The sequence below is a fragment of the Oncorhynchus nerka genome, linkage group LG18 (assembly GCF_034236695.1).
Source record: "Oncorhynchus nerka isolate Pitt River linkage group LG18, Oner_Uvic_2.0, whole genome shotgun sequence".
Classification (NCBI taxonomy): Eukaryota; Metazoa; Chordata; class Actinopteri; order Salmoniformes; family Salmonidae; genus Oncorhynchus; species Oncorhynchus nerka.
The window spans coordinates 82,129,902-82,156,113 of NC_088413.1; the positions used below are offsets into that span (position 1 = coordinate 82,129,902).

A 26,212-nucleotide genomic window follows, 5' to 3' on the forward strand; every position below is an offset into this window, starting at 1 on the left:
ACTCCTACAAGCCCACCCCCCACCCACCCACCCACCCCCATAAACAGAGTAATCACACACACCTGGACACTCGATAGCCCTCCTCAGTCATCGGTAACATTGTCCGTGTTGTCGCCCTCCCCCTCCCCTTTACCTGCCCCACAACAGGACAGGACATTCTTCAAGGGCTTCTTTACAAAAGTAAGTTGTGCCTTGTGTGTCAATCTGAGTGCCTCTTTCCTTAATATAACCCCTCACTCTCTGATCAGGGTCCTGTCTGGGACATTACCTCAACAACAAACTACCTGGACACCTGTGTGTGTGTGTGTGTGTGTGTGTGTGTGTGTGTGTGTGTGTGTGTGTGTGGTATGGAAGTTGTTATTGAACTAGTGGGCTACTATGTCAGTTGCTTTGTTGTCGTGGCAACGTCCTTTCACCTCTTCCTCCTTCCAGTCTGGAACAACACCACTACTATGTCAGTTGCTTTGTTGTCGTGGCAACGTCCTTTCACCTCTTCCTCCTTCCAGTCTGGAACAACACCACCTATTAATGACTCAATGTTCTTTATAATGTTTCCCTTGTTTTCCCTCTTTCCAGCTTTTGTGGACGTGTGGGTGTGTGTAACCCCACATAAAATGTAAATAAATAAACATTTTACCAACTGGGGGTTGTTTGTCCCCACAGGTTAAATGCTACATATACATACAGTTGAAGTCTGAAGATTACATACACCTTAGCCAAATACATTTAAACTCAGTTTTCCACAATTTCTGACATTTAATCCTAGTAAATATTCCCTGTTTTAGGTCAGTTAGGATCACCGGTTTATTTTAAGAATGTGAAATGTCAGAATAATAGTAGAGAGAATTATTTATTTCAGCTTTTGTTTCTTTCATCACATTCCCAGTGGGTCAGAAGTTTACATACACTCAATTAGTATTTGGTAGCGTTGCCTTTTAAATTGGTCCATTCCTTTAAATGTTGGCCCATTCCTCCTGACAGAGCTGGTGTAATTGAGTCAGGTTTGTTGGCCTCCTTGCTCGCACAAGCTTTTTCAGTTCTGCCCACAAATTTTCTATTGGATTGAGGTCAGGACTTTATGATGGCCACTCCAATACCTTGACTTGGTTGTCCTTAAGCCATTTTGCCACAACTTTGGAAGTATGCTTGGGGTCATTGTCCATTTGGACGACCCATTTAACTTCCTGACTGATGTCTTGATGTTGCTTCAATATATCCACATAATTTTCCTTCCTCATGATGCCATTTATTTTGTGAAGTGCACCAGTCCCTCCTGCAGCAAAGCACCCCCACAACATGATGCTGCCACCCCCATGCTTCAAGGTTGGGATGGTGTTCTTCGGCTTGCAAGCCTCCCCCTTTTTCCTCCAAACATAACGATGGTCATTATGGTCAAACAGTTCTATTTTTGTTTCATCAGACCAGAGGACATTTCTCCAAAAAGTACGATCTTTGTCCCCATGTGCAGTTGCAAACCGTAGTCTGGCTTTTTTATGGCGGTTTTGGAGCAGTAGCTTCTTCCTTGCTGAGCGGCCTTTCAGGTTATGTCGATATAGGACTCGTTTTACTGTGGATATAGATACTTTTGTACCGGTTTCCTCCAGAATCTTCACACGGTCCTTTGCTGTTCTGGGATTGATTTGCACTTTTCGCATCAAAGTACGTTCATCTCTAGGAGACAGAATGCGTCTCCTTCCTGAGCGGTATGACGGCTGCGTGGTCCCATGGTGTTTATACTTGCGTACTACTATACAGATGAATGTGGTACCTTCAGGCGTTTGGAAATTGCTTCCAAGGATGAACCAGACTTGTGGAGGTCTACAATGATTTTTTTTTTTTTTTGTAAACTTCTGACCCACTGGAATTGTGATACAGTGAAATAATCTGTCTGTAAAAAATTGTTGGAAAAATGACTTGTGTCATTCACAAAGTTGATGTCCTAAACAACTTGCCAAAACTATAGTTTGTTAACAAGAAATTTGTGGAGTGGTTGAAAAATGAGTTTTAATAACTCCAAGCCAAGTGTAAGTAAACCTCCGACTTCCACTGTAAATAAACCTCTGACTTCAACTGTATTTATAGGGGGTTAAGGTTGTGTTTTAGGATTTAAGGGTACAGATTAGGGGTTAGGGAAGGGTACAGATTAGGGGTTAAGTAAGGGTACAGATTAGGGGTTAGGTAAGGGTACAGATTAGGGGTTTAGGTAAGGGTACAGATTAGGGGTTTAGGTAAGGGTACAGATTTGGGGTTAGGTAAGGGTACAGATTAGGGTTTAGGTAAGGGTAAGGGTACAGATTAGGGTTAGGTAGGGGTACAGATTAGGGTTTAGGTAAAGTTACAGATTAGGGTTTAGGTAAGGGTACAGATTAGGGTTTAGGTAAAGTTACAGATTAGAGTTTAGGTAAGGGTAAGGGTACAGATTAGGGGTTAGGTAAGGGTACAGATTAGGGTTTAGGTAAGGATATAGATTATGGTTTAGGCAAGGGTACAGATTAGGGTTTAGGTAAGGGTAAGGGTACAGATTAGGGGTTAGGTATGGGTACAGATTGGGGTTACGTAAGGGTAAGGGTACAGATTAGGGTAACCCTACCTAGGGTTTAGGTAAGGGTACAGATTAGGGTTTAGGTAAGGGTAAGGGTATAGATTAGGGTTTAGGGAAAATAGGATGTTTGAATAGGACTGAAATGTGTGTCCCCACAAGGTTAGTTATACAAGACTGTGTGCGTGTGTTTCAAGGAAGATGTAAGGCTGGGGTAGAAAATGGGAGTGGCTGGTCTCTCTCCCTCTCTCCCCGTCTCTCTCCCTGTCTGTCTCTCATCTCTCCCTGTCTCTCTCTCTCATCTCTACCTGTCTCTTTCTCATCTCTCCCTGTCTCTCTCATCTCTCCCTGTCTCTCTCTCTCTCTCTCTCCCCGTCTCTCTCTTTTCCCCTTTTCTCTCTCCCTGTATGTCCCGGTCTCTCTCTCATCTCTTCATGTCTCCCGGTCTCTCTCTCATCTCTCCCTGTCTCTCCCGGTCTCTCCCTCATCTCTTCCTCATCTCTCCCTGTCTCCCGGTCTCTCTCTCATCTCTCCCTTTCATCTCTCCCTGTATGTCCCGGTCTCTCTCTCATCTCTCCCTGCCTTTCCCGGTCTCTCCCTCATCTCTCCCTTTCATCTCTCACTCATCTCTCCCTCTCTCCCCGTCTCTCTCCCTCTCTCCCCTCTCATCTTTCCCTGTGTCTCTCCCCGTCTCTCTCTCATCTCTCCCTGTCTCTCCCGGTCTCTCTCTCATCGCTCCCGGTCTCTCTCTCATCTCTCCCTGTCATCTCTCCCGGTCTCTCTCTCATCTCTCCCTCTCATCTCTCCCGGTCTCTCTCTCATCTCTCCCGGTCTCTCTCTCATCTCTCCCTGTCTCTCTCTCATCTCTCCCGGTCTCTCTCATCTCTCCCGGTCTCCCTCTCATCTCTCCCTCTCATCTCTCCCTGTCTCCCTCTCATCTCTCCCGGTCTCTCTCTCATCTCTCCCTCTCATCTCTCCCGGTCTCTCTCATCTCTCCCTCTCATCTCTCCCTGTCTCGCTCTCATCTCTCCCATCTCTCCCTCTCATCTCTCCCTGTCTCTCTCTCATCTCTCTCTCTCATCTCTCCCGGTCTCTCTCTCATCTCTCTCTCTCATCTTTCCCTGTCTCTCTCTCTCATCTCTCCCTCTCATCTCTCCCTGTCTCATCTCTCCCTCTCATCTCTCCCTCTCATCTCTCCCTGTCTCCCTCTCATCTCTCCCTCTCATGTCTCATCTCTCCCTTTCATCTCTCCCTCTCTCCCCGTCTCTCTCCCTGTCTCTCCCGGTCTCTCTCCCTCTCTCCCCTCTCATCTTTCCCTGTGTCTCTCCCCGTCTCTCTCTCATCTCTCCCTGTCTCTCCCGGTCTCTCTCATCTCTCTCATCTCTCCCGGTCTCTCTCTCATCGCTCCCGGTCTCTCTCTCATCTCTCCCTGTCATCTCTCCCGGTCTCTCTCTCATCTCTCCCTCTCATCTCTCCCGGTCTCTCTCTCATCTCTCCCGGTCTCTCTCTCATCTCTCCCGGTCTCTCTCTCATCTCTCCCGGTCTCTCTCATCTCTCCCGGTCTCCCTCTCATCTCTCCCTCTCATCTCTCCCTGTCTCCCTCTCATCTCTCCCGGTCTCTCTCTCATCTCTCTCTCTCATCTCTCCCGGTCTCCCTCTCATCTCTCCCTCTCATCTCTCCCGGTCTCTCTCTCATCTCTCCCTCTCATCTCTCCCGGTCTCTCTCATCTCTCCCGGTCTCTCTCTCATCTCTCCCGGTCTCCCTCTCATCTCTCCCTCTCATCTCTCCCATCTCTCCCTCTCATCTCTCCCTGTCTCTCTCTCATCTCTCTCTCTCTCATCTCTCCCGGTCTCTCTCTCATCTCTCTCTCTCATCTTTCCCTGTCTCTCTCTCTCATCTCTCCCTCTCATCTCTCCCTGTCTCATCTCTCCCTCTCATCTCTCCCTGTCTCCCTCTCATCTCTCCCTCTCATGTCTCCCTGTCTCATCTCTCCCTCTCATCTCTCATCTCTCCCTCTCATCTCTCCCTGTCTCTCTCATCTCTCATCTCTCATTTCTCTTTCTCACCTCTCCCTCTCATCTCTCCCTGTCTCTCTTATCTCTCCCTCTCATCTCTCCCGGTCTCCCTCTCATCTCTCCCTCTCATCTCTCCCGGTCTCTCTCTCATCTCTCCCTCTCATCTCTCCCGGTCTCTCTCTCATCTCTCCCGGTCTCTCTCTCATCTCTCCCTCTCATCTCTCCCGGTCTCCCTCTCATCTCTCCCTGTCTCATCTCTCCCTGTCTCATCTCTCCCTGTCTCATCTCTCCCTGTCTCCCTCTCATCTCGCCCAGTCTCTCTCTCATCTCTCCCTCTCATCTCTCCCGGTCTCTCTCTCATCTCTCCCTCTCATCTCTCCCGGTCTCCCTCTCATCTCTCCCTCTCATCTCTCTCTCTCATCTCTCCCGGTCTCTCTCTCATCTCTCCCTCTCATCTCTCCCTGTCTCGCTCTCATCTCTCCCTCTCATCTCTCCCATCTCTCCCTCTCATCTCTCCCTGTCTCTCTCTCATCTCTCTCTCTCATCTCTCCCGGTCTCTCTCTCATCTCTCTCTCTCATCTTTCCCTGTCTCTCTCTCTCATCTCTCCCTCTCATCTCTCCCTGTCTCATCTCTCCCTCTCATCTCTCCCTGTCTCCCTCTCATCTCTCCCCCTCATGTCTCCCTGTCTCATCTCTCATCTCTCCCTGTCTCATCTCTCATCTCTCCCTGTCTCCCTCTCACCTCTCCCTCTCATCTCTCCCTCTCATCTCTCTCTGTCTCATCTCTCCCTCTCATCTCTCCCTGTCTCTCTCTCATCTCTCCCTCTCATCTCTCATCTCTCCCTGTCTCTCTCTCATCTCTCTCTCTCATTTCTCTTTCTCATCTCTCCCTCTCATCTCTCCCGGTCTCTCTCTCATCTCTCCCTCTCATCTCTCCCGGTCTCTCTCTCATCTCTCCCTCTCATCTCTCCCGGTCTCTCTCTCATCTCTCCCTCTCATCTCTCCCGGTCTCCCTCTCATCTCTCCCTCTCATCTCTCCCTGTCTCATCTCTCATCTCTCCCTCTCATCTCTCCCTGTCTCATCTCTCCCTCTAATCTCTCATCTCTCCTCCTCATCTCTCCCTGTCTCATCTCTCCCTCTCATCTCTCCCTGTCTCATCTCTCCCTGTCTCCCTCTCATCTCGCCCTGTCTCCCTCTCATCTCTCTCTCTCATCTCTCCCGGTCTCTCTCATCTCTCCCTCTCATCTCTCTCTCTCATCTCTCCTGGTCTCTCTCATCTCTCCCTCTCATCTCTCTCTCTCATCTCTCCCGGTCTCTCTCATCTCTCCCTCTCATCTCTCTCTCTCATCTCTTTGTTTCTGTCTGCAGGCAGGGAAGAAGGCAGTGAAAGCAGTGTTGTGGGTCTCAGCAGACGGTCTCCGTGTGGTAGATGACAAAACTAAGGTAAAGTAACAGATCCATCCAGTCTCCTGCTCTGTTGTCTGAACAGCTAGGTCAACATGCACACAGGCACCCACAGACACACGGACACACACACACACACACACACACACACACACACACACAGAGACACACGCAGAGACACACACACACACACACACGCAGAGACACACACACACACACACACACACAGACACACACACACACACACACGCAGAGACACACACACACACACGCAAACAGACACACAGACACACACACGCAGACACACACACACACACTCAGACAGACACACACACACACACAGAGACACACACGCAAACAGACAAACGCAGACAGGCAGACAGTTGAAGTCGGAAGTTTACATACACCTCAGCCAAATACATTTAAACTCAGTTTTTCACAATTCCTGACATTTAATCCTAGTAAATATTCCCTGTTTTAGGTCAGTTAGGATCACCACTTTACTTTAAGAATGTGAAATGTCAGAATAATAGTAGAGAGAATGATTTATTTCAGCTTTTATTTCTTTCATCACATTCCCAGTGGGTCAGAAGTTTACATACAATCAATTAGTATTTGATAGCATTGCCTTTAAATTGTTTATCTTGGGTCAAACGTTTCGGGTAGCCTTCCACAAACTTCGCACAATAAGTTGGGTGAATTCTGGCCCATTCGTCCTGACAGAGCTGGTGTAACTGAGTCAGGTTTGTAAGCCTCCTTGCTCGCACACGCTTTTTCAGTTCTGCCCACAAATGTTCTATAGAATTGAGGTCAGGGCTTTGTGATGGCCACTCCAATACCTTGACTTTGTTGTCCTTAAGCCATTTTGCCACAACTTTGGAAGTATGCTTGGGGTCATTGTCCATTTGGAAGACCCATTTGTGACCAAGCTTTAACTTCCTGACTGATGTCTTGATATGTTGCTTCGATATATGATGCTGCCACCCCCGTGCTTCACGGTTGGGATGGTGTTCTTCAGCTTGCAAGCCTCCCCCTTTTCCCTCCAAATATAACGATGGTCATTATGGCCAAACAGTTCTATTTTTGTTTCATCAGACAAGAGGACATTTGGTCTGATGAAAAAAGTAACACTTTGTCCCCATGTGCAGTTGCAAACCGTAGTCTGGCTTTTTTATGGCGGTTTTGGAGCAGTAGCTTCTTCCTTGAGCGGCCTTTCAGTTTATGTCGAAATAGGACTCGTTTTACTGTGGATATAGATACTTTTGTACCTGTTTCCTCCAGCATCTTCACAAGGTCCTTTGCTGTTGTTCTGGGATTGATTTGCACTTTTCACACCAAAGTACGTTCATCTCTAGGAGACAGAACGAGTCTCCTCCCTGAGCGGTATGACGGCTGCGTGGTCCCATGGTGTTTATACTTGTGTACTATACTTGTGTTTATACTTCTGTACTCCACAAATAGTGGAGAAAAATGAGTTTTAATGACTCCAACTTTAGTGTATGTAAACTTCTGACTTCAACTGTACACCCTACGCACACACACAGAAACACACACTGACAGATTGACACAGAATGCTAAACCTCAGCCAGAGGAATGCTAAACCTCAGCCAGAGGAATGCTAAACCTCAGCCAGAGGAATGCTAAACCTCAGCCAGAGGAAATGCTAAACCTCAGCCAGAGGAAATGCTAAACCTCAGCCAGAGGAAATGCTAAACCTCAGCCAGAGGAAATGCTAAACCTCAGCCAGAGGAAATGCTAAACCTCAGCCAGAGGAAATGCTAAACCTCAGCCAGAGGAAATGCTAAACCTCAGCCAGAGGAAATGCTAAACCTCAGCCAGAGGAAATGCTAAACCTCAGCCAGAGGAAATGCTAAACCTCAGCCAGAGGAAATGCTAAACCTCAGCCAGAGGAATGTTAAACCTCAACCAGAGGAAATGCTAAACCTCAGCCAGAGGAATGCTAAACCGCAGCCAGAGGAATGCTAAACCTCAGCCAGAGGAAATGCTTCTGGCAGTTTGCCATCCTCAAAAGAGGAACCTCTTACACGCCGCTGACTTGGCACAAGTTTCACTTTTTTTAATGAACTGGTTAATGTTTTGGTCTCGGGACAGTTTTGTCAAACAATGGTTCCTCTTGTATAGCCTGGTTACAGTACACCTGGTATCGAGACTCTTTCATGGAACATTAATGGACTGACTGGTCCGTATTAAACGGAGGCTCCTGCTGCCCCCCCTACTGAAGGCTTTATTACATGGAGACGAAACAGCATCGTCTCTCGTGGACAAGACTCCCTACCAAATTACCAAGATATTATGTTCTAATATCAGTCCTAGTATTACCATAACCCGAGATTGTCAGTCCTAAACGTGAGGCATGGATTTACATTTGTAAGATCACATATTTTTCCATTTAAGGACTATAGAGATGCAGGGAAACTCTTCTCTGTTAGACATGGAAAGTCATGGAATGTTTCATGTGTCTGAGAGTTGGAAACTCTGTGTAGCGAAGTGCTTAAAGTAATGTTGTAATATTGACAGTCGGGGATAATGTCTCTCCCATGCAGGACATCGTCGTAAAGATAACATTGTGATAATGTTGTAATGTTTCTCCTCTGTAAGACACTGAAGCAATGCTAAAATAACAGGCAGTGTAATGTGATAATGGTGTAATGATAATGGTGTAATGCTGTAGTGATAATGTAGCAGCTGTAATGTGATAATGCTGCACCGATAATGGTGCAATGTGATAATATTGTAGCGGTAAGGCTGTAATGGTAATGGTGTGATGCGATAATTCAGTAATGATATCGGTGTAACACGATAATGGTGTAATCTGATAATGCGGTAATGATAATGGTGCAATGTGATACTACCGTAGTGATGACGCTGCAACGATAATGTTGTAACGTGACAACGTTGCAACGATAATGGTGTGATGCGATAATGTTGTAATCTGATACGTGTGTAATGATAATGGTGTAATGATAGTGGTGTAACGCGATAATGGTGTAATCTGATACGTGTGTAATGATAATGGTGTAATGATAGTGGTGTAACACGATAATGGTGTAATCTGATACGTGTGTAATGATAATGGTGTAATGATAATGTCTGCCCTCTGTAGGACCTGATCCTAGACCAGACAATAGAGAAAGTATCGTTCTGCGCTCCGGACAGGAACTTTGAGAGAGCGTTCTCCTACATCTGTAGAGATGGAACGACTAGACGCTGGATCTGCCACTGCTTCATGGCTATCAAGGACTCGGTAAGACCCTAACCTGTTACCCTCACTCCTAAACCAGACCCTAACCTGTTACCCTCACCCCTAAACCAGACCCTAACCTGTTACCCTCACCCCTAAACCAGACCCTAACCTGTTACCCTAACCTGTTACCCTCACCCCTAAACCAGACCCTAACCCCTAAACCAGACCCTAACCTGTTACCCTCACCCCTAAACCAGACCCTAACCTGTTACCCTAACCTGTTACCCTCACCCCTAAACCAGACCCTAACCCCTAAACCAGACCCTAACCTGTTACCCTCACCCCTAAACCAGACCCTAACCCCTAAACCAGACCCTAACCTGTTACCCTAACCCCTAAACCAGGCCCTAACCTGTTACCCTCACCCCTAAACCAGACCCTAACCCCTAAACCAGACCCTAACCTGTTACCCTCACCCCTAAACCAGACCCTAACCCCTAAACCAGACCCTAACCTGTTACCCTAACCCCTAAACCAGGCCCTAACCTGTTACCCTCACCCCTAAACCAGACCCTCACCCCTAAACCAGGCCCTAACCTGTTACCCTAACCCCTAAACCAAACCCTAACCTGTTACCCTAACCCCTAAACCAGACCCTAACCTGTTACCCTAACCTGTTACCCTCACCCCTAAACCAAACCCTAACCTGTTACCCTAACCCCTAAACCAGACCCTAACCTGTTACCCTAACCCCTAAACCAGACCCTAACCTGTTACCCTAACCTGTTACCCTCACCCCTAAACCAGACCCTAACCTGTTACCCTCACCCCTAAACCAGACCCTAACCTGTTACCCTCACCCCTAAACCAGACCCTAACCTGTTACCCTCACCCCTAAACCAGACCCTAACCCCTAAACCAGACCCTAACCTGTTACCCTCACCCCTAAACCAGACCCTAACCCCTAAACCAGACCCTAACCTGTTACCCTCACCCCTAAACCAGGCCCTAACCTGTTACCCTAACCCCTAAACCAAACCCTAACCTGTTACCCTAACCCCTAAACCAGACCCTAACCTGTTACCCTAACCCCTGAGCCAGACCCTAACCTGTTACCCTAACCTGTTACCCAGACCCTAACCTGTTACCCTAACCCCTGAGCCAGACCCTAACCTGTTACCCTAACCTGTTACCCAGACCCTAACCTGTTACCCTAACCCCTGAGCCAGACCCTAACCTGTTACCCTAACCTGTTACCCAGACCCTAACCTGTTACCCTAACCCCTGAGCCAGACCCTAACCTGTTACCCTAACCTGTTACCCAGACCCTAACCTGTTACCCTAACCCCTGAGCCAGACCCTAACCTGTTACCCTAACCCAGACCCTAACCTGTTACCCTAACCCCTGAGCCAGACCCTAACCTGTTACCCTAACCCCTGAGCCAGACCCTAACCTGTTACCCTAACCTGTTACCCAGACCCTAACCTGTTACCCTAACCCCTGAGCCAGACCCTAACCTGTTACCCTAACCTGTTACCCAGACCCTAACCTGTTACCCTAACCTCTGAGCCAGACCCTAACCTGTTACCCTAACCCCTGAGCCAGACCCTAACCTGTTACCCAGACCCTAACCTGTTACCCTAACCCCTGAGCCAGACCCTAACCTGTTACCCTAACCTGTTACCCAGACCCTAACCTGTTACCCTAACCTGTTACCCAGACCCTAACCTGTTACCCAGACCCTAACCTGTTACCCTAACCTGTTACCAGACCCTAACCTGTTACCCAGACCCTAACCTGTTACCCAGACCCTAACCTGTTACCCTAACCTGTTACCCAGACCCTAACCTGTTACCCTAACCTGTTACCCTAACCTGTTACCCTAACCTGTTACCCTAACCTGTTACCCTAACCCCAGCTGACTTTTTAAAAATATTTATTTATTAAACCTTTATTTAACGAGCAAGTCAGTTAAGAACAAATTCTAATTTACAATGACGGCCTACCCGGGGCCAAACCCGGACGACGCTGGGCCAATTGTGTAGCGCCCTATGGGACTCTCAATCACGGCCGGTTGTGATACAGCCTGGAATCGAACCAAGGGTCTGTAGTGACGCATCTAGCACGAAGATGCAGTGCCTTAGACCGATGAACCACTCGTGGGCCCAAGTTAATAAGGAAGACCTTAAGCTAGTCTCACTAGTGAAATGATAAGACCTTAAGCTAGTCTCACTAGTGAAATGATAAGACCTTAAGCTAGTCTCACTAGTGAAATGATAAGACCTTAAGCTAGTCTCACTGGTGAAATGATAAGGAAGACCTTAAGCTAGTCTCACTAGTGAAATGATAAGGAAGACCTTAAGCTATTCTCACTAGTGAAATGATAAGACCTTAAGCTAGTCTCACTAGTGAAATGATAAGGAAGACCTTAAGCTAGTCTCACTAGTGAAATGATAAGACCTTAAGCTAGTCTCACTAGTGAAATGATAAGACCTTAAGCTAGTCTCACTAGTGAAATGATAAGACCTTAAGCTAGTCTCACTAGTGAAATGATAAGACCTTAAGCTAGTCTCACTAGTGAAATGATAAGACCTTAAGCTAGTCTCACTAGTGAAATGATAAGACCTTAAGCTAGTCTCACTAGTGAAATGATAAGACCTTAAGCTAGTCTCACTAGTGAAATGATAAGGAAGACCTTAAGCTAGTCTCACTAGTGAAATGATAAGGAAGACCTTAAACTAGTTTCACTAGTGAAATGATAAGACCTTAAGCTAGTCTCACTAGTGAAAAGATAAGACCTTAAGCTATTCTCACTAGTGAAATGATAAGACCTTAAGCTAGTCTCACTAGTGAAATGATAAGACCTTAAGCTAGTCTCACTAGTGAAATGATAAGACCTTAAGCTAGTCTCACTAGTGAAATGATAAGACCTTAAGCTAGTCTCACTAGTGAAATGATAAGGAAGACCTTAAGCTAGTTTCACTAGTGAAATGATAAGACCTTAAGCTAGTCTCACTAATGAAATGATAAGGAAGACCTTAAGCTAGTCTCACTAGTGAAATGATAAGACCTTAAGCTAGTCTCACTAGTGAAATGATAAGACCTTAAGCTATTCTCACTAGTGAAATGATAAAAGCCTCAGCATTGGCAGGTGGTGCTATAAATCATGAACTAGCAAGGAGAGTCTCCTGTTGCAACAAGGCAAACATCTTCTTATGCCTCATGTCATGACTGAAGTGTTGAAAATCCCCAAATGTTTGCATCGTCAACTTACACACAGCTCTGACACACACACTGACCCCACCAGACATGCCACCAGGGGTCTTTTCACAGTCCCCAAATCCAGAACATATTCAAGAAAGAGTACAGTATTATAGAGAGCCCTTATTGCGTTGAACTCCGTTCCATCTCATATTGCTCAAATGAACAGCAAACCTGGTTTAAAAAAAACAAGAGAAAGCAACACCTCACGGCACAACGCCTCTCCCCTATTGGACCTAGCTAGTTTGTGTGTATGTATTGATGTGTATTGGTGTGTATTGATGTGTACTGATGTGTATTGGTGTGTATTGGTGTGTACTGATGTGTATTGGTGTGTATTGGTGTGTACTGATGTGTATTGATGTGTATTGATGTGTACTGATGTGTACTGATGTGTACTGATGTGTATTGGTGTGTATTGGTGTGTATTGGTGTGTATTGATGTGTATTGATGTGTACTGATGTGTACTGATGTGTACTGATGTGTATTGGTGTGTATTGGTGTGTATTGGTGTGTATTGGTGTGTATTGGTGTGTATTGATGTGTATTGATGTGTACTGATGTGTACTGATGTGTACTGATGTGTATTGGTGTGTATTGGTGTGTATTGGTGTGTATTGGTGTGTATTGATGTGTATTGGTGTGTATTGATGTGTATTGATGTGTACTGATGTGTACTGATGTGTACTGATGTGTATTGGTGTGTATTGATGTGTATAGATGTGTATTGGTGTGTATTGGTGTGTATTGGTGTGTATTGATGTGTATAGATGTGTATTGGTGTGTATTGGTGTGTATTGGTGTGTATTGGTGTGTATTGGTGTGTATTGATGTGTATTGGTGTGTAGTGATGTGTACTGATGTGTATTGGTGTGTATTGGTGTGTACTGATGTGTTGGCTACGTGATGTTTTTAAATGTACGTCGTATTGTCCTTGAGATGTCCTTGTCTATTGATGTTCTGTATTATGTCATGTTTTGTGTTCTGTGTTTCATGTTCTGTGTTCTGTGTTCTGTGTTTCATGTTCTGTGTTTCATGTTTTGTGTTCTGTGTTTCATGTTCTGTGTTTCGTGTTCTGTGTTCTGTGTTTCATGTTTTGTGTTCTGTGTTTCATGTTCTGTGTTTCATGTTTTGTGTTCTGTGTTTCATGTTCTGTGTTTCGTGTTCTGTGTTCTGTGTTTCATGTTTTGTGTTCTGTGTTTCATGTTCTGTGTTTCGTGTTCTGTGTTCTGTGTTTCATGTTTTGTGTTCTGTGTTTCATGTTCTGTGTTCTGTGTTTCATGTTTTGTGTTCTGTGTTTTGTGTTCTGTGTTTCATGTTTTGTGTTCTTTGTTTCATGTTTTGTGTTCTGTGTTTCATGTTTTGTGTTCTGTGTTCTGTGTTTCATGTTTTGTGTTCTGTGTTTTGTGTTCTGTGTTTCATGTTTTGTGTTCTGTGTTTCATGTTTTGTGTTCTGTGTTTCATGTTTTGTGTTCTTTGTTTCATGTTTTGTGTTCTGTGTTTCATGTTCTGTGTTCTGTGTTTCATGTTTTGTGTTCTGTGTTTCATGTTTCGTGTTCTGTGTTTCATGTTTTGTGTTCTGTGTTTCATGTTTTGTGTTCTGTGTTCTGTGTTTCATGTTCTGTGTTTCATGTTCTGTGTTCTGTGTTTTGTGTTCTGTGTTTCATGTTTTGTGTTCTGTGTTTCATGTTTTGTGTTCTTTGTTTCATGTTTTGTGTTCTGTGTTTCATGTTTTGTGTTCTGTGTTTCATGTTTTGTGTTCTGTGTTTCATGTTTTGTGTTCTGTGTTTTGTGTTCTGTGTTTCATGTTTTGTGTTCTGTGTTTCATGTTCTGTGTTCTGTGTTTCATGTTTTGTGTTCTGTGTTTTGTGTTCTGTGTTTCATGTTTTGTGTTCTTTGTTTCATGTTTTGTGTTCTTTGTTTTGTGTTCTGTGTTTCATGTTCTGTGTTCTGTGTTTCGTGTTTTGTGTTCTGTGTTTTGTGTTCTGTGTTTCATGTTTTGTGTTCTTTGTTTCATGTTTTGTGTTCTGTGTTTTGTGTTCTGTGTTTCATGTTCTGTGTTCTGTGTTTCATGTTTTGTGTTCTGTGTTTCATGTTTCGTGTTCTGTGTTTCATGTTTTGTGTTCTGTGTTTCATGTTTTGTGTTCTGTGTTTCATGTTCTGTGTTTCATGTTTTGTGTTCTGTGTTTCATGTTTTGTGTTCTTTGTTTCATGTTTTGTGTTCTGTGTTTCATGTTTTGTGTTCTGTGTTTCATGTTTTGTGTTCTGTGTTTCATGTTCTGTGTTCGGTGTTTCATGTTCTGTGTTTCATGTTTTGTGTTTCGTGTTCTGTGTTTCATGTTTCGTGTTCTGTGTTTCATGTTCTGTGTTTCATGTTTTGTGTTCTGTGTTTCATGTTTCGTGTTCTGTGTTCTTTGTTTCATGTTTTGTGTTCTGTGTTTCATGTTCTGTGTTTTGTGTTCTGTGCTTCATGTTTTGTGTTCTGTGTTTCATGTTCTGTGTTTCATGTTTTGTGTTCTGTGTTTCATGTTCTGTGTTTCGTGTTCTGTGTTTCATGTTTTGTGTTCTGTGTTTCATGTTTTGTGTTCTGTGTTTCATGTTTTGTGTTCTGTGTTTCATGTTCTGTGTTTCATGTTTTGTGTTCTGTGTTTCATGTTTTGTGTTCTGTGTTTCATGTTCAGTGATTCATGTTTTGTGTTCTGTGTTTCATGTTTCGTGTTCTGTGTCATGTTTCGTGTTCTGTGTTTCATATTTTGTGTTCTTTGTTTCATGTTTTGTGTTCTGTGTTCTGTGTTTCATGTTCTGTGTTCTGTGCTTCATGTTTTGTGTTCTGTTTCATGTTCTGTGTTCTGTGTTCTGTGCTTCATGTTTTGTGTTCTGTGTTTCATGTTCTGTGTTTCATGTTTTGTGTTGTGTTTCATGTTTCGTGTTCTGTGTTCTGTGTTTCATGTTCAGTGATTCATGTTTTGTGTTCTGTGTTTCATGTTTCGTGTTCTGTGTCATGTTTCGTGTTCTGTGTTTCATATTTTGTGTTCTTTGTTTCATGTTTTGTGTTCTGTGTTCTGTGTTTCATGTTCTGTGTTCTGTGCTTCATGTTTTGTGTTCTGTGTTTCATGTTCTGTGTTCTGTGTTCTGTGTTTCATGTTCTGTGCTTCATGTTTTGTGTTCTGTGTTTTGTGTTCTGTGTTCTGTGTTCTGTGTTTCATGTTCTGTGTTTCATGTTTTGTGTTTCATGTTTTGTGTTTCATGTTTCGTGTTTCATGTTGACCCCAGGAAGAGTAGCTGCTGCTTTCACAACAGATAATACCAAATACTATTACTGAAGTGTTGTCTCAGGGAGAATGGCTGTTATTAGGGTGTTATTAAGGTGTTATGTGTTATTAGGGTGTTATTAGGGTGTTATTAGGGTGTTATTAAGGTGTTATTAAGGTGTTATTAGGGTGTTATTAGGGTGTTATTAGGGTGTTATTAGGGTGTTATTAGGGTGTTATTAGGGTGTTATTAGGGTGTTATTAAGGTGGTTATGTGGTAATGTGTTATGCGGTAATGTGTTATTAAGGTGTTATTAGGGTGTTATTAGGGTGTTATTAGGGTGTTATTAGGGTGTTATTAGGGTGTTATTAGGGTGTTATTAAGGTGTTATTAAGGTGTTATTAGGGTGTTATTAGGGTGTTATTAGGGTGTTATTAGGGTGTTATTAAGGTGTTATTAGGGTGTTATTAGGGTGTTATTAGGGTGTTATTAGGGTGTTATTAGGGTGTTATTAGGGTGTTATTAGGGTGTTATTAAGGTGTTATTAGGGTGTTATTAAGGTGTTATTAGGGTGTTATTAGGGTGTTATTAAGGTGTTATTAAGGTGTTATTAGGGTGTTATTAGGGTGTTATTAGGGTGTTATTAAGGTGGTTATGTGGTAATGTGTTATTAGGGTGTTATTAAGGTGTTATTAGGGTGTTATTAAGGTGTTATTAGGGTGTTATTAAGGTGGTAATGTGTTATTAAGGTGTTATGTGGTAATGTGTTATTAATGTGTTATGTGGTAATGTGTTATGTGGTAATGTGTTATGTGGTAATGTGTTATGTGGTAATGTGTTATGTGGTAATGTGTTATGTGGTAATGTATTATGTGGTAATGTGTTATGTGTGTGTTATGTGGTATTGTGTTATGTGGTAATGTGTTATGTGGTAATGTGTTATGTGGTAATGTGTTATTAATGTGTTATGTGGTAATGTGTTATGTGGTAATGTGTTATGTGGTAATGTGTTATGTGGTAATGTGTTATGTGTGTGTTATGTGGTAATGTGTTATGTGGTAATGTGTTATGTGTGTGTTATGTGGTAATGTGTTATGTGGTAATGTGTTATGTGGTAATGTGTTATGTGTGTGTTATGTGGTAATGTGTTATGTGGTAATGTGTTATGTGGTAATGTGTTATGTGGTAATGTGTGTGTTATGTGGTAATGTGTTATGTGGTAATGTGTTATGTGGTAATGTGTTATGTGGTAATGTGTTATGTGGTAATGTGTGTGTTATGTGGTATTGTGTTATGTGGTATTGTGTTATGTGGTAATGTGTTATGTGGTAATGTGTTATGTGGTAATGTGTTATGTGGTAATGTGTTATGTGGTAATGTGTGTGTTATGTGGTAATGTGTTATGTGGTAAGGTGTTATTAGGGTGTTATTAGGGTGTTATTAGGGTGTTATTAAGGTGTTATTAGGGTGTTATTAGGGTGTTATTAGGGTGCTATTAAGGTGCTATTAGGGTGTTATTAGGGTGTTATTAGGGTGTTATTAGGGTGTTATTAGGGTGTTATTAGGGTGTTATTAATGTGTTATGTGGTAATGTGTTATGTGGTAATGTGTTATGCGGTAATGTGTTATTAAGGTGGTAATGTGTTGTGGTAATGTGTTATTAGGGTGTTAATAGGGTGTTATTAGGGTGTTAATAGGGTGTTATTAGGGTGTTATTAAGGTGTTATTAGGGTGTTATTAAGGTGTTATTAGGGTGTTATTAGGGTGTTATTAGGGTGTTATTAGGGTGTTATTAAGGTGTTATTAAGGTGTTATGTGGTAATGTGTTATGTGGTAATGTGTTATGTGGTAATGTGGTAATGTGTTATGTGGTAATGTGTTATGTGGTAATGTGTTATGTGGTAATGTGTTATTAATGTGTTATGTGGTAATGTGTTATGTGGTAATGTGTTATTAATGTGTTATGTGGTAATGTGTTATGTGGTAATGTGTTATGTGGTAATGTGTTATGTGGTAATGTGTTATATGGTAATGTGTTATTAATGTGTTATGTGGTAATGTGTTATGTGGTAATGTGTTATGTGGTAATGTGGTATGTGGTAATGTGGTATGTGGTAATGTGTTATGTGGTAATGTGGTAATGTGTTATGTGGTAATGTGTTATTAATGTGTTATGTGGTAATGTGTTATGTGGTATTGTGTTATGTGGTAATGTGTTATTAATGTGTTATGTGGTAATGTGTTATGTGGTAATGTGTTATGTGGTAATGTGTTATTAATGTGTTATGTGGTAATGTGTTATGTGGTAATGTGTTATTAATGTGTTATGTGGTAATGTGTTATGTGGTAATGTGTTATGTGGTAATGTGGTATGTGGTAATGTGTTATGTGGTAATGTGTTATTAATGTGTTATGTGGTAATGTGTTATGTGGTAATGTGTTATGTGGTAATGTGTTATGTGGTATTGTGTTATGTGGTAATGTGTTATGTGGTAATGTGTTATTAATGTGTTATGTGGTAATGTGTTATGTGGTAATGTGTTATGTGGTATTGTGTTATGTGGTAATGTGTTATGTGGTAATGTGTTATTAATGTGTTATGTGGTAATGTGTTATGTGGTAATGTGTTATGTGGTAATGTGTTATGTGGTAATGTGTTATGTGGTAATGTGTTATGTGGTAATGTGTTATGTGGTAATGTGTTATTAATGTGTTATGTGGTAATGTGTTATGTGGTAATGTGTTATTTACATTTACATTTAAGTCATTTAGCAGACGCTCTTATCCAGAGCGACTTACAGATTGGTGCTTTCACCTTATGACATCCAGTGGAACAGCCACTTTACAATAGTGCATCTAGGTCTTTTAAGGGGGGGAGAGGGAGAAGGATTACTTTATCCTATCCTAGGTATTCCTTAAAGAGGTGGGGTTTCAGGTGTCTCCGGAAGGTGGTGATTGACTCCGCTGTCCTGGCGTCGTGAGGGAGTTTGTTCCACCATTGGGGGGCCAGAGCAGCGAACAGTTTTGACTGGGCTGAGCGGGAACTGTACTTCCTCAGTGGTAGGGAGGCGAGCAGGCCAGAGGTGGATGAACGCAGTGCCCTTGTTTGGGTGTAGGGCCTGATCAGAGCCTGGAGGTAGTGAGGTGCCGTTCCCCTCACAGCTCCGTAGGCAAGCACCATGGTCTTGTAGCGGATGCGAGCTTCAACTGGAAGCCAGTGGAGAGAGCGGAGGAGTGGGGTGACGTGAGAGAACTTGGGAAGGTTGAACACCAGACGGGCTGCGGCGTTCTGGATGAGTTGTAGGGGTTTAATGGCACAGGCAGGGAGCCCAGCCAACAGCGAGTTGCAGTAATCCAGACGGGAGATGACAAGTGCCTGGATTAGGACCTGCGCCGCTTCCTGTGTGAGGCAGGGTCGTACTCTGCGGATGTTGTAGAGCATGAACCTACAGGAACGGGCCACCGCCTTGATGTTATTTGAGAACGACAGGGTGTTGTCCAGGATCACGCCAAGGTTCTTAGCGCTCTGGGGACGAGGACACAATGGAGTTGTCAACCGTGATGGCGAGATCATGGAACGGGCAGTCCTTCCCCGGGAGGAAGAGCAGCTCCGTCTTGCCGAGGTTCAGCTTGAGGTGATGATCCGTCATCCACACTGATATGTCTGCCAGACATGCAGAGATGCGATTCGCCACCTGGTCGTCAGAAGGGGGAAAGGAGAAGATTAATTGTGTGTCGTCTGCATAGCAATGATAGGAGAGACCATGTGAGGTTATGACAGAGCCAAGTGACTTGGTGTATAGCGAGAATAGGAGAGGGCCTAGAACAGAGCCCTGGGGACACCAGTGGTGAGAGCACGTGGTGAGGAGACGGATTCTCGCCACGCCACCTGGTAGGAGCGACCTGTCAGGTAGGACGCAATCCAAGCGTGGGCCGCGCCGGAGATGCCCAACTCGGAGAGGGTGGAGAGGAGGATCTGATGGTTCACAGTATCGAAGGCAGCCGATAGGTCTAGAAGGATGAGAGCAGAGGAGAGAGAGTTAGCTTTAGCAGTGCGGAGCGCCTCCGTGATACAGAGAAGAGCAGTCTCAGTTGAATGACTAGTCTTGAAACCTGACTGATTTGGATCAAGAAGGTCATTCTGAGAGAGATAGCGGGAGAGCTGGCCAAGGACGGCACGTTCAAGAGTTTTGGAGAGAAAAGAAAGAAGGGATACTGGTCTGTAGTTGTTGACATCGGAGGGATCGAGTGTAGGTTTTTTCAGAAGGGGTGCAACTCTCGCTCTCTTGAAGACGGGAGGGACGTAGCCAGCGGTCAGGGATGAGTTGATGAGCGAGGTGAGGTAAGGGAGAAGGTCACCGGAGATGGTCTGGAGAAGAGAGGAGGGGATAGGGTCAAGCGGGCAGGTTGTTGGGCGGCCGGCCGTCACAAGGCGTGAGATGTCATCTGGAGAGAGAGGGAGAAAGAGGTCAGAGCACAGGGTAGGGCAGTGTGAGCAGAACCAGCGGTGTCGTTTGACTTAGCAACGAGGATCGGATGTCGTCGACCTTCTTTTCAAAATGGTTGACGAAGTCATCTGCAGAGAGGGAGGAGGGGGGAGGGGAGGAGGATTCAAGAGGGAGGAGAAGGTGGCAAAGAGCTTCCTAGGGTTAGAGGCAGATGCTTGGAATTTAGAGTGGTAGAAAGTGGCTTTAGCAGCAGAGACAGAGGAGGAAAATGTAGAGAGGAGGGAGTGAAAGGATGCCAGGTCTGCAGGGAGGCGAGTAATGTGTTATGTGGTAATGTGTTATGTGGTAATGTGTTATTAATGTGTTATGTGGTAATGTGTTATGTGGTAATGTGTTATGTGGTAATGTGTTATGTGGTAATGTGTTATGTGGTAATGTGTTATGTGGTAATGTGTTATGTGGTAATGTGTTATGTGTGTGTTATGTGGTAATGTGTTATGTGTGTGTTATGTGGTATTGTGTTATGTGGTAATGTGTTATGTGGTAATGTGTTATGTGTGTGTTATGTGGTAATGTGTTATGTGGTAATGTGTTATGTGGTAATGTGTTATGTGGTAATGTGTTATGTGTGTGTTATGTGGTAATGTGTTATGTGTGTGTTATGTGGTATTGTGTTATGTGGTAATGTGTTATGTGGTAATGTGTTATTAATGTGTTATGTGGTAATGTGTTATGTGGTAATGTGTTATGTGGTAATGTGTTATGTGGTAATGTGTTATGTGGTAATGTGTTATGTGGTAAGGTGTTATGTGGTAATGTGTTATTTGGTAATGTGTTATGTGGTATTGTGTTATGTGGTAATGTGTTATGTGGTAATGTGTTATGTGGTAAGGTGTTATGTGGTAATGTGTTATGTGGTAATGTGTTATGTGGTATTGTGTTATGTGGTAATGTGTTATGTGGTAATGTGTTATGTGTGTGTTATGTGGTAATGTGTTATGTGGTAATGTGTTATGTGGTAATGTGTTATGTGGTAATGTGTTATGTGTGTGTTATGTGGTATTGTGTTATGTGGTAATGTGTTATGTGTGTGTTATGTGGTAATGTGTTATGTGGTAATGTGTTATGTGGTAATGTGTTATGTGTGTGTTATGTGGTAATGTGTTATGTGTGTGTTATGTGGTATTGTGTTATGTGGTAATGTGTTATGTGGTAATGTGTTATGTGTGTGTTATGTGGTAATGTGTTATGTGGTAATGTGTTATGCGGTAATGTGTTATGTGGTAATGTGTTATGTGGTAATGTGTTATTTGGTAATGTGTTATGTGGTAATGTGTTATGTGGTAATGTGTTATGTGGTAATGTGTTATGTGGTAATGTGTTATGTGGTAATGTGTTATTTGGTAATGTGTTATGTGGTAATGTGTTATGTGGTAATGTGTTATGTGGTAATGTGTTATGTGGTAATGTGTTATTTGGTAATGTGTTATGTGGTAATGTGGTATGTGGTAATGTGTTATTTGGTAATGTGTTATGTGGTAATGTGTTATGTGGTAATGTGTTATGTGGTAATGTGTTATGTGGTAATGTGTTATTTGGTAATATGTTATGTGGTAATGTGTTATTTGGTAATGTGTTATGTGGTATTGTGTAAAGGGAGAGCGTCTGAGCCACTCGGTGGGCTGTGCCTTCGCTGCCTGTCTGGAGAGGAAACAGAAGAGAGAGAAGGAGTGTGGTGTCACGGCAACCTTCGACTCCAACAGAACCACCTTCACCAGGGAGGGCTCGTTCCGAGTTACCACGGCGACGGAAGCCGCGGAGCGAGAGGAGGTCATGAGGCAGTTACAGGACAAGAAAGGTGTGTGTGTGTGTCTGTGTCTGTGTGTCTGTGTGTCTGTGTCTGTGTGTGTCTGTGTGTGTCTGTGTCTGTCTGTGTGTGTGTGTCTGTGTCTGTGTGTCTGTGTCTGTGTCTGTGTGTGTGTGTTCTTGTGACCCGTTCTTTACATGATGTATCTGTCTGGTGGTCTGCCATCCCCTGATGTTTCCTACAGCGGAGGGCGATATCAGGCCCCCCATCCCTCTCTCCTCAGGCCCCAGTGAGGGTGTGGTGAACCAGGCTGTGGCCCCTCTACCAGGGCCACCGTCCCCCTCCTCCTCCCCTCCCCTGGGCCCCCAGGTTATCCCCCGCAGACACGCCCCGGTGGAGGTCCTGGCCAGACAGGGTTCCTTCAGAGGGTTCCCTGCCCTCAACAACAACTCCTCTCCCTTCAAACGGCAGCTGTCTCTCAGGATGAACGATCTGCCCCCTACCATGCAGTCTGACCTCACCATGAACCACACAGGTCAGTCTGTAGCTAGTCTGACCTCACCATGATCAACACAGGTCAGTCTGTAGCTAGTCTGACCTCACCATGATCAACACAGGTCAGTCTGTAGCTAGTCTGACCTCACTATGAACATCACAGGTCAGTCTGTAGCTAGTCTGACCTCACTATGATCAACACAGGTCAGTCTGTAGCTAGTCTGACCTCACTATGAACATCACAGGTCAGTCTGTAGCTAGTCTGACCTCACTATGATCAACACAGGTCAGTCTGTAGCTAGTCTGACCTCACTATGAACCACACAGGTCCGTCTGTAGCTAGTCTGACCTCACTATGATCAACACAGGTCAGTCTGTAGCTAGTCTGACCTCACTATGATCAACACAGGTCAGTCTGTAGCTAGTCTGACCTCACTATGAACATCACAGGTCAGTCTGTAGCTAGTCTGACCTCACTATGATCAACACAGGTCAGTCTGTAGCTAGTCTGACCTCACTATGAACCACACAGGTCCGTCTGTAGCTAGTCTGACCTCACTATGATCAACACAGGTCAGTCTGTAGCTAGTCTGACCTCACTATGAACCACACAGGTCAGTCTGTAGCTAGTCTGACCTCACTATGAACCACACAGGTCAGTCTGTAGCTAGTCTGACCTCATCTTGAACAACACAGGTCAGTCTGTAGCTAGTCTGACCTCACCATGATCAACACAGGTCAGTCTGTAGCTAGTCTGACCTCACTATGATCAACACAGGTCAGTCTGTAGCTAGTCTGACCTCATCTTGAACTCTTGTCTCATTCACCTACAATAGATCAGTACATCACTTTGTAACCATGTATGAAACAATATTAGGCATCAGTGGCTTGCTATGTGAGCTTTGGTTTTCAGAATGTTTTTGTCCATAATGTTTCTGTCCAATACAATACAATAGTATTGTCCATAATGATTCTGTCCAATACAACAGTATTGTCCATAATGATTCTGTCCACTACAATACAACAGTATTGTCCATAATGATTCTGTCCACTACAACAGTATTGTCCATAATGATTCTGTCCAATACAACAGTATTGTCCATAATGATTCTGTCCACTACAACAGTATTGTCCATAATGATTCTGTCCACTACAATACAACAGTATTGTCCATAATGATTCTGTCCACTACAACAGTATTGTCCATAATGATTCTGTCCACTACAACAGTATTGTCCATAATGATTCTGTCCAATACAACAGTATTGTCCATAATGATTATGTCCACTACAACAGTATTGTCCATAATGATTCTGTCCAATACAACAGTATTGTCCATAATGATTCTGTCCACTACAACAGTATTGTCCATAATGATTCTGTCCAATACAATACAACAGTATTGTCCATAATGATTCTGTCCAATACAACAGTATTGTCCATAATGATTATGTCCACTACAATACAACAGTATTGTCCATAATGATTCTGTCCACTACAACAGTATTGTCCATAATGATTCTGTCCAATACAACAGTATTGTCCATAATGATTCTGTCCAATACAATACAACAGTATTGTCCATAATGATTCTGTCCAATACAACAGTATTGTCCATAATGATTCTGTCCACTACAATACAACAGTATTGTCCATAATGATTCTGTCCACTACAACAGTATTGTCCATAATGATTCTGTCCACTACAACAGTATTGTCCATAATGATTCTGTCCAATACAACAGTATTGTCCATAATGATTCTGTCCACTACAACAGTATTGTCCATAATGATTCTGTCCAATACAATACAACAGTATTGTCCATAATGATTCTGTCCACTACAACACAACAGAAAAGTGTCTTCTGCTCCGTCCTCAGCGCCCCCAGACAGCACACATCATAAACAGTGTTTTTTTGTGAGGGTACCTCATGGCTGAATGTCTGAAAAATGTCCATGTCCCATTCCTCCAGTCCCAGAGGTGGAGGGAGAGGGGACAGCATCAGTTCGTTGTGTACCCAGATCGCCTCAGCCTTCAGTGGGCCTCCTGAAGACCCCTTCTCCCAGGCCCCCATGCCCCGACCAACCTCCACCCCACAGTCACCTGTAGCGCCCCCGGGGGCTCAGCCAGGTAACTACACTCCACTGCGACACAAACCATGACAGCCGACACACACAATAACACAAGTTCACGTTCATTTTTCCAGGCCTCGTCTCCCTGCATTTTGAATAACACGTTATGAATTATGATACTTCAGATGGTCATATCTTTCATATTCATCTAATATTACCATGTCTATATACCACATGGTGTCTGTATGTATCATCTAATATTACCATGTCTATATACCACATGGTGTCTGTATGTATCATCTAATATTACCATGTCTATATACCACATGGTGTCTGTATGTATCATCTAATATTACCATGTCTATATACCACATGGTGTCTGTATGTATCATCTAATATTACCATGTCTATATACCACATGGTGTCTGTATGTATCATCTAATATTACCATGTCTATATACCACATGGTGTCTGTATGTATCATCTAATATTACCAGGTCTATATACCACATGGTGTCTGTATGTATCATCTAATATTACCATGTCTATATACCACATGGTGTCTGTATGTATCATCTAATATTACCATGTCTATATACCACATGGTGTCTGTATGTATCATCTAATATTACCATGTCTATATACCACATGGTGTCTGTATGTATCATCTAATATTACCATGTCTATATACCACATAGTGTCTGTATGTATCATCTAATATTACCACATGGTGTCTGTATGTATCATCTAATATTACCATGTCTATATACCACATGGTGTCTGTATGTATCATCTAATATTACCATGTCTATATACCACATAGTGTCTGTATGTATCATCTAATATTACCATGTCTATATACCACATGGTGTCTGTATGTATCATCTAATATTACCATGTCTATATACCACATGGTGTCTGTATGTATCATCTAATATTACCACATGGTGTCTGTATGTATCATCTAATATTACCATGTCTATATACCACATAGTGTCTGTATGTATCATCTAATATTACCATGTCTATATACCACATGGTGTCTGTATGTATCATCTAATATTACCATGTCTATATACCACATGGTGTCTGTATGTATCATCTAATATTACCATGTCTATATACCACATGGTGTCTGTATGTATCATCTAATATTACCATGTCTATGTACCACATGGTGTCTGTATGTATCATCTAATATTACCACATGGCGCCTGTATGTATCATCTAATATTACCATGTCTATATACCACATAGTGTCTGTATGTATCATCTAATATTACCATGTCTATATACCACATGGTGTCTGTATGTATCATCTAATATTACCATGTCTATATACCACATGGTGTCTGTATGTATCATCTAATATTACCATGTCTATATACCACATGGTGTCTGTATGTATCATCTAATATTACCATGTCTATATACCACATGGTGTCTGTATGTATCATCTAATATTACCACATGGTGTCTGTATGTATCATCTAATATTACCATGTCTATATACCACATGGTGTCTGTATGTATCATCTAATATTACCATGTCTATATACCACATGGTGTCTGTATGTATCATCTAATATTACCACATGGTGTCTGTATGTATCATCTAATATTACCACATGGTGTCTGTATGTATCATCTAATATTACCATGTCTATATACCACATGGTGTCTGTATGTATCATCTAATATTACCAGGT

The 26,212-nt window shown here is 43.1% G+C and overlaps 2 protein-coding genes across 8 annotated transcripts in view; both read left to right on the top strand.

Annotated features, from left to right (window-relative positions):
- The window catches only part of smoc1 (SPARC related modular calcium binding 1), a 573,206-nt gene that overhangs the window by 292,302 nt on the left and 254,692 nt on the right, over nucleotides 1-26,212 (top strand). The gene's annotated exons all lie outside the window — the stretch shown is intronic.
- Nucleotides 1-26,212, top strand: part of LOC135561935 (protein numb homolog) — a 118,658-nt gene that overhangs the window by 87,209 nt on the left and 5,237 nt on the right. Inside the window, 7 exon segments of the mRNA XM_065004408.1 lie at nucleotides 148-180; nucleotides 5,925-5,999; nucleotides 9,085-9,225; nucleotides 21,785-21,986; nucleotides 22,180-22,470; nucleotides 24,404-24,418; nucleotides 24,421-24,561. Of these exon segments, the coding sequence (XP_064860480.1) occupies nucleotides 148-180; nucleotides 5,925-5,999; nucleotides 9,085-9,225; nucleotides 21,785-21,986; nucleotides 22,180-22,470; nucleotides 24,404-24,418; nucleotides 24,421-24,561 (898 nt within the window).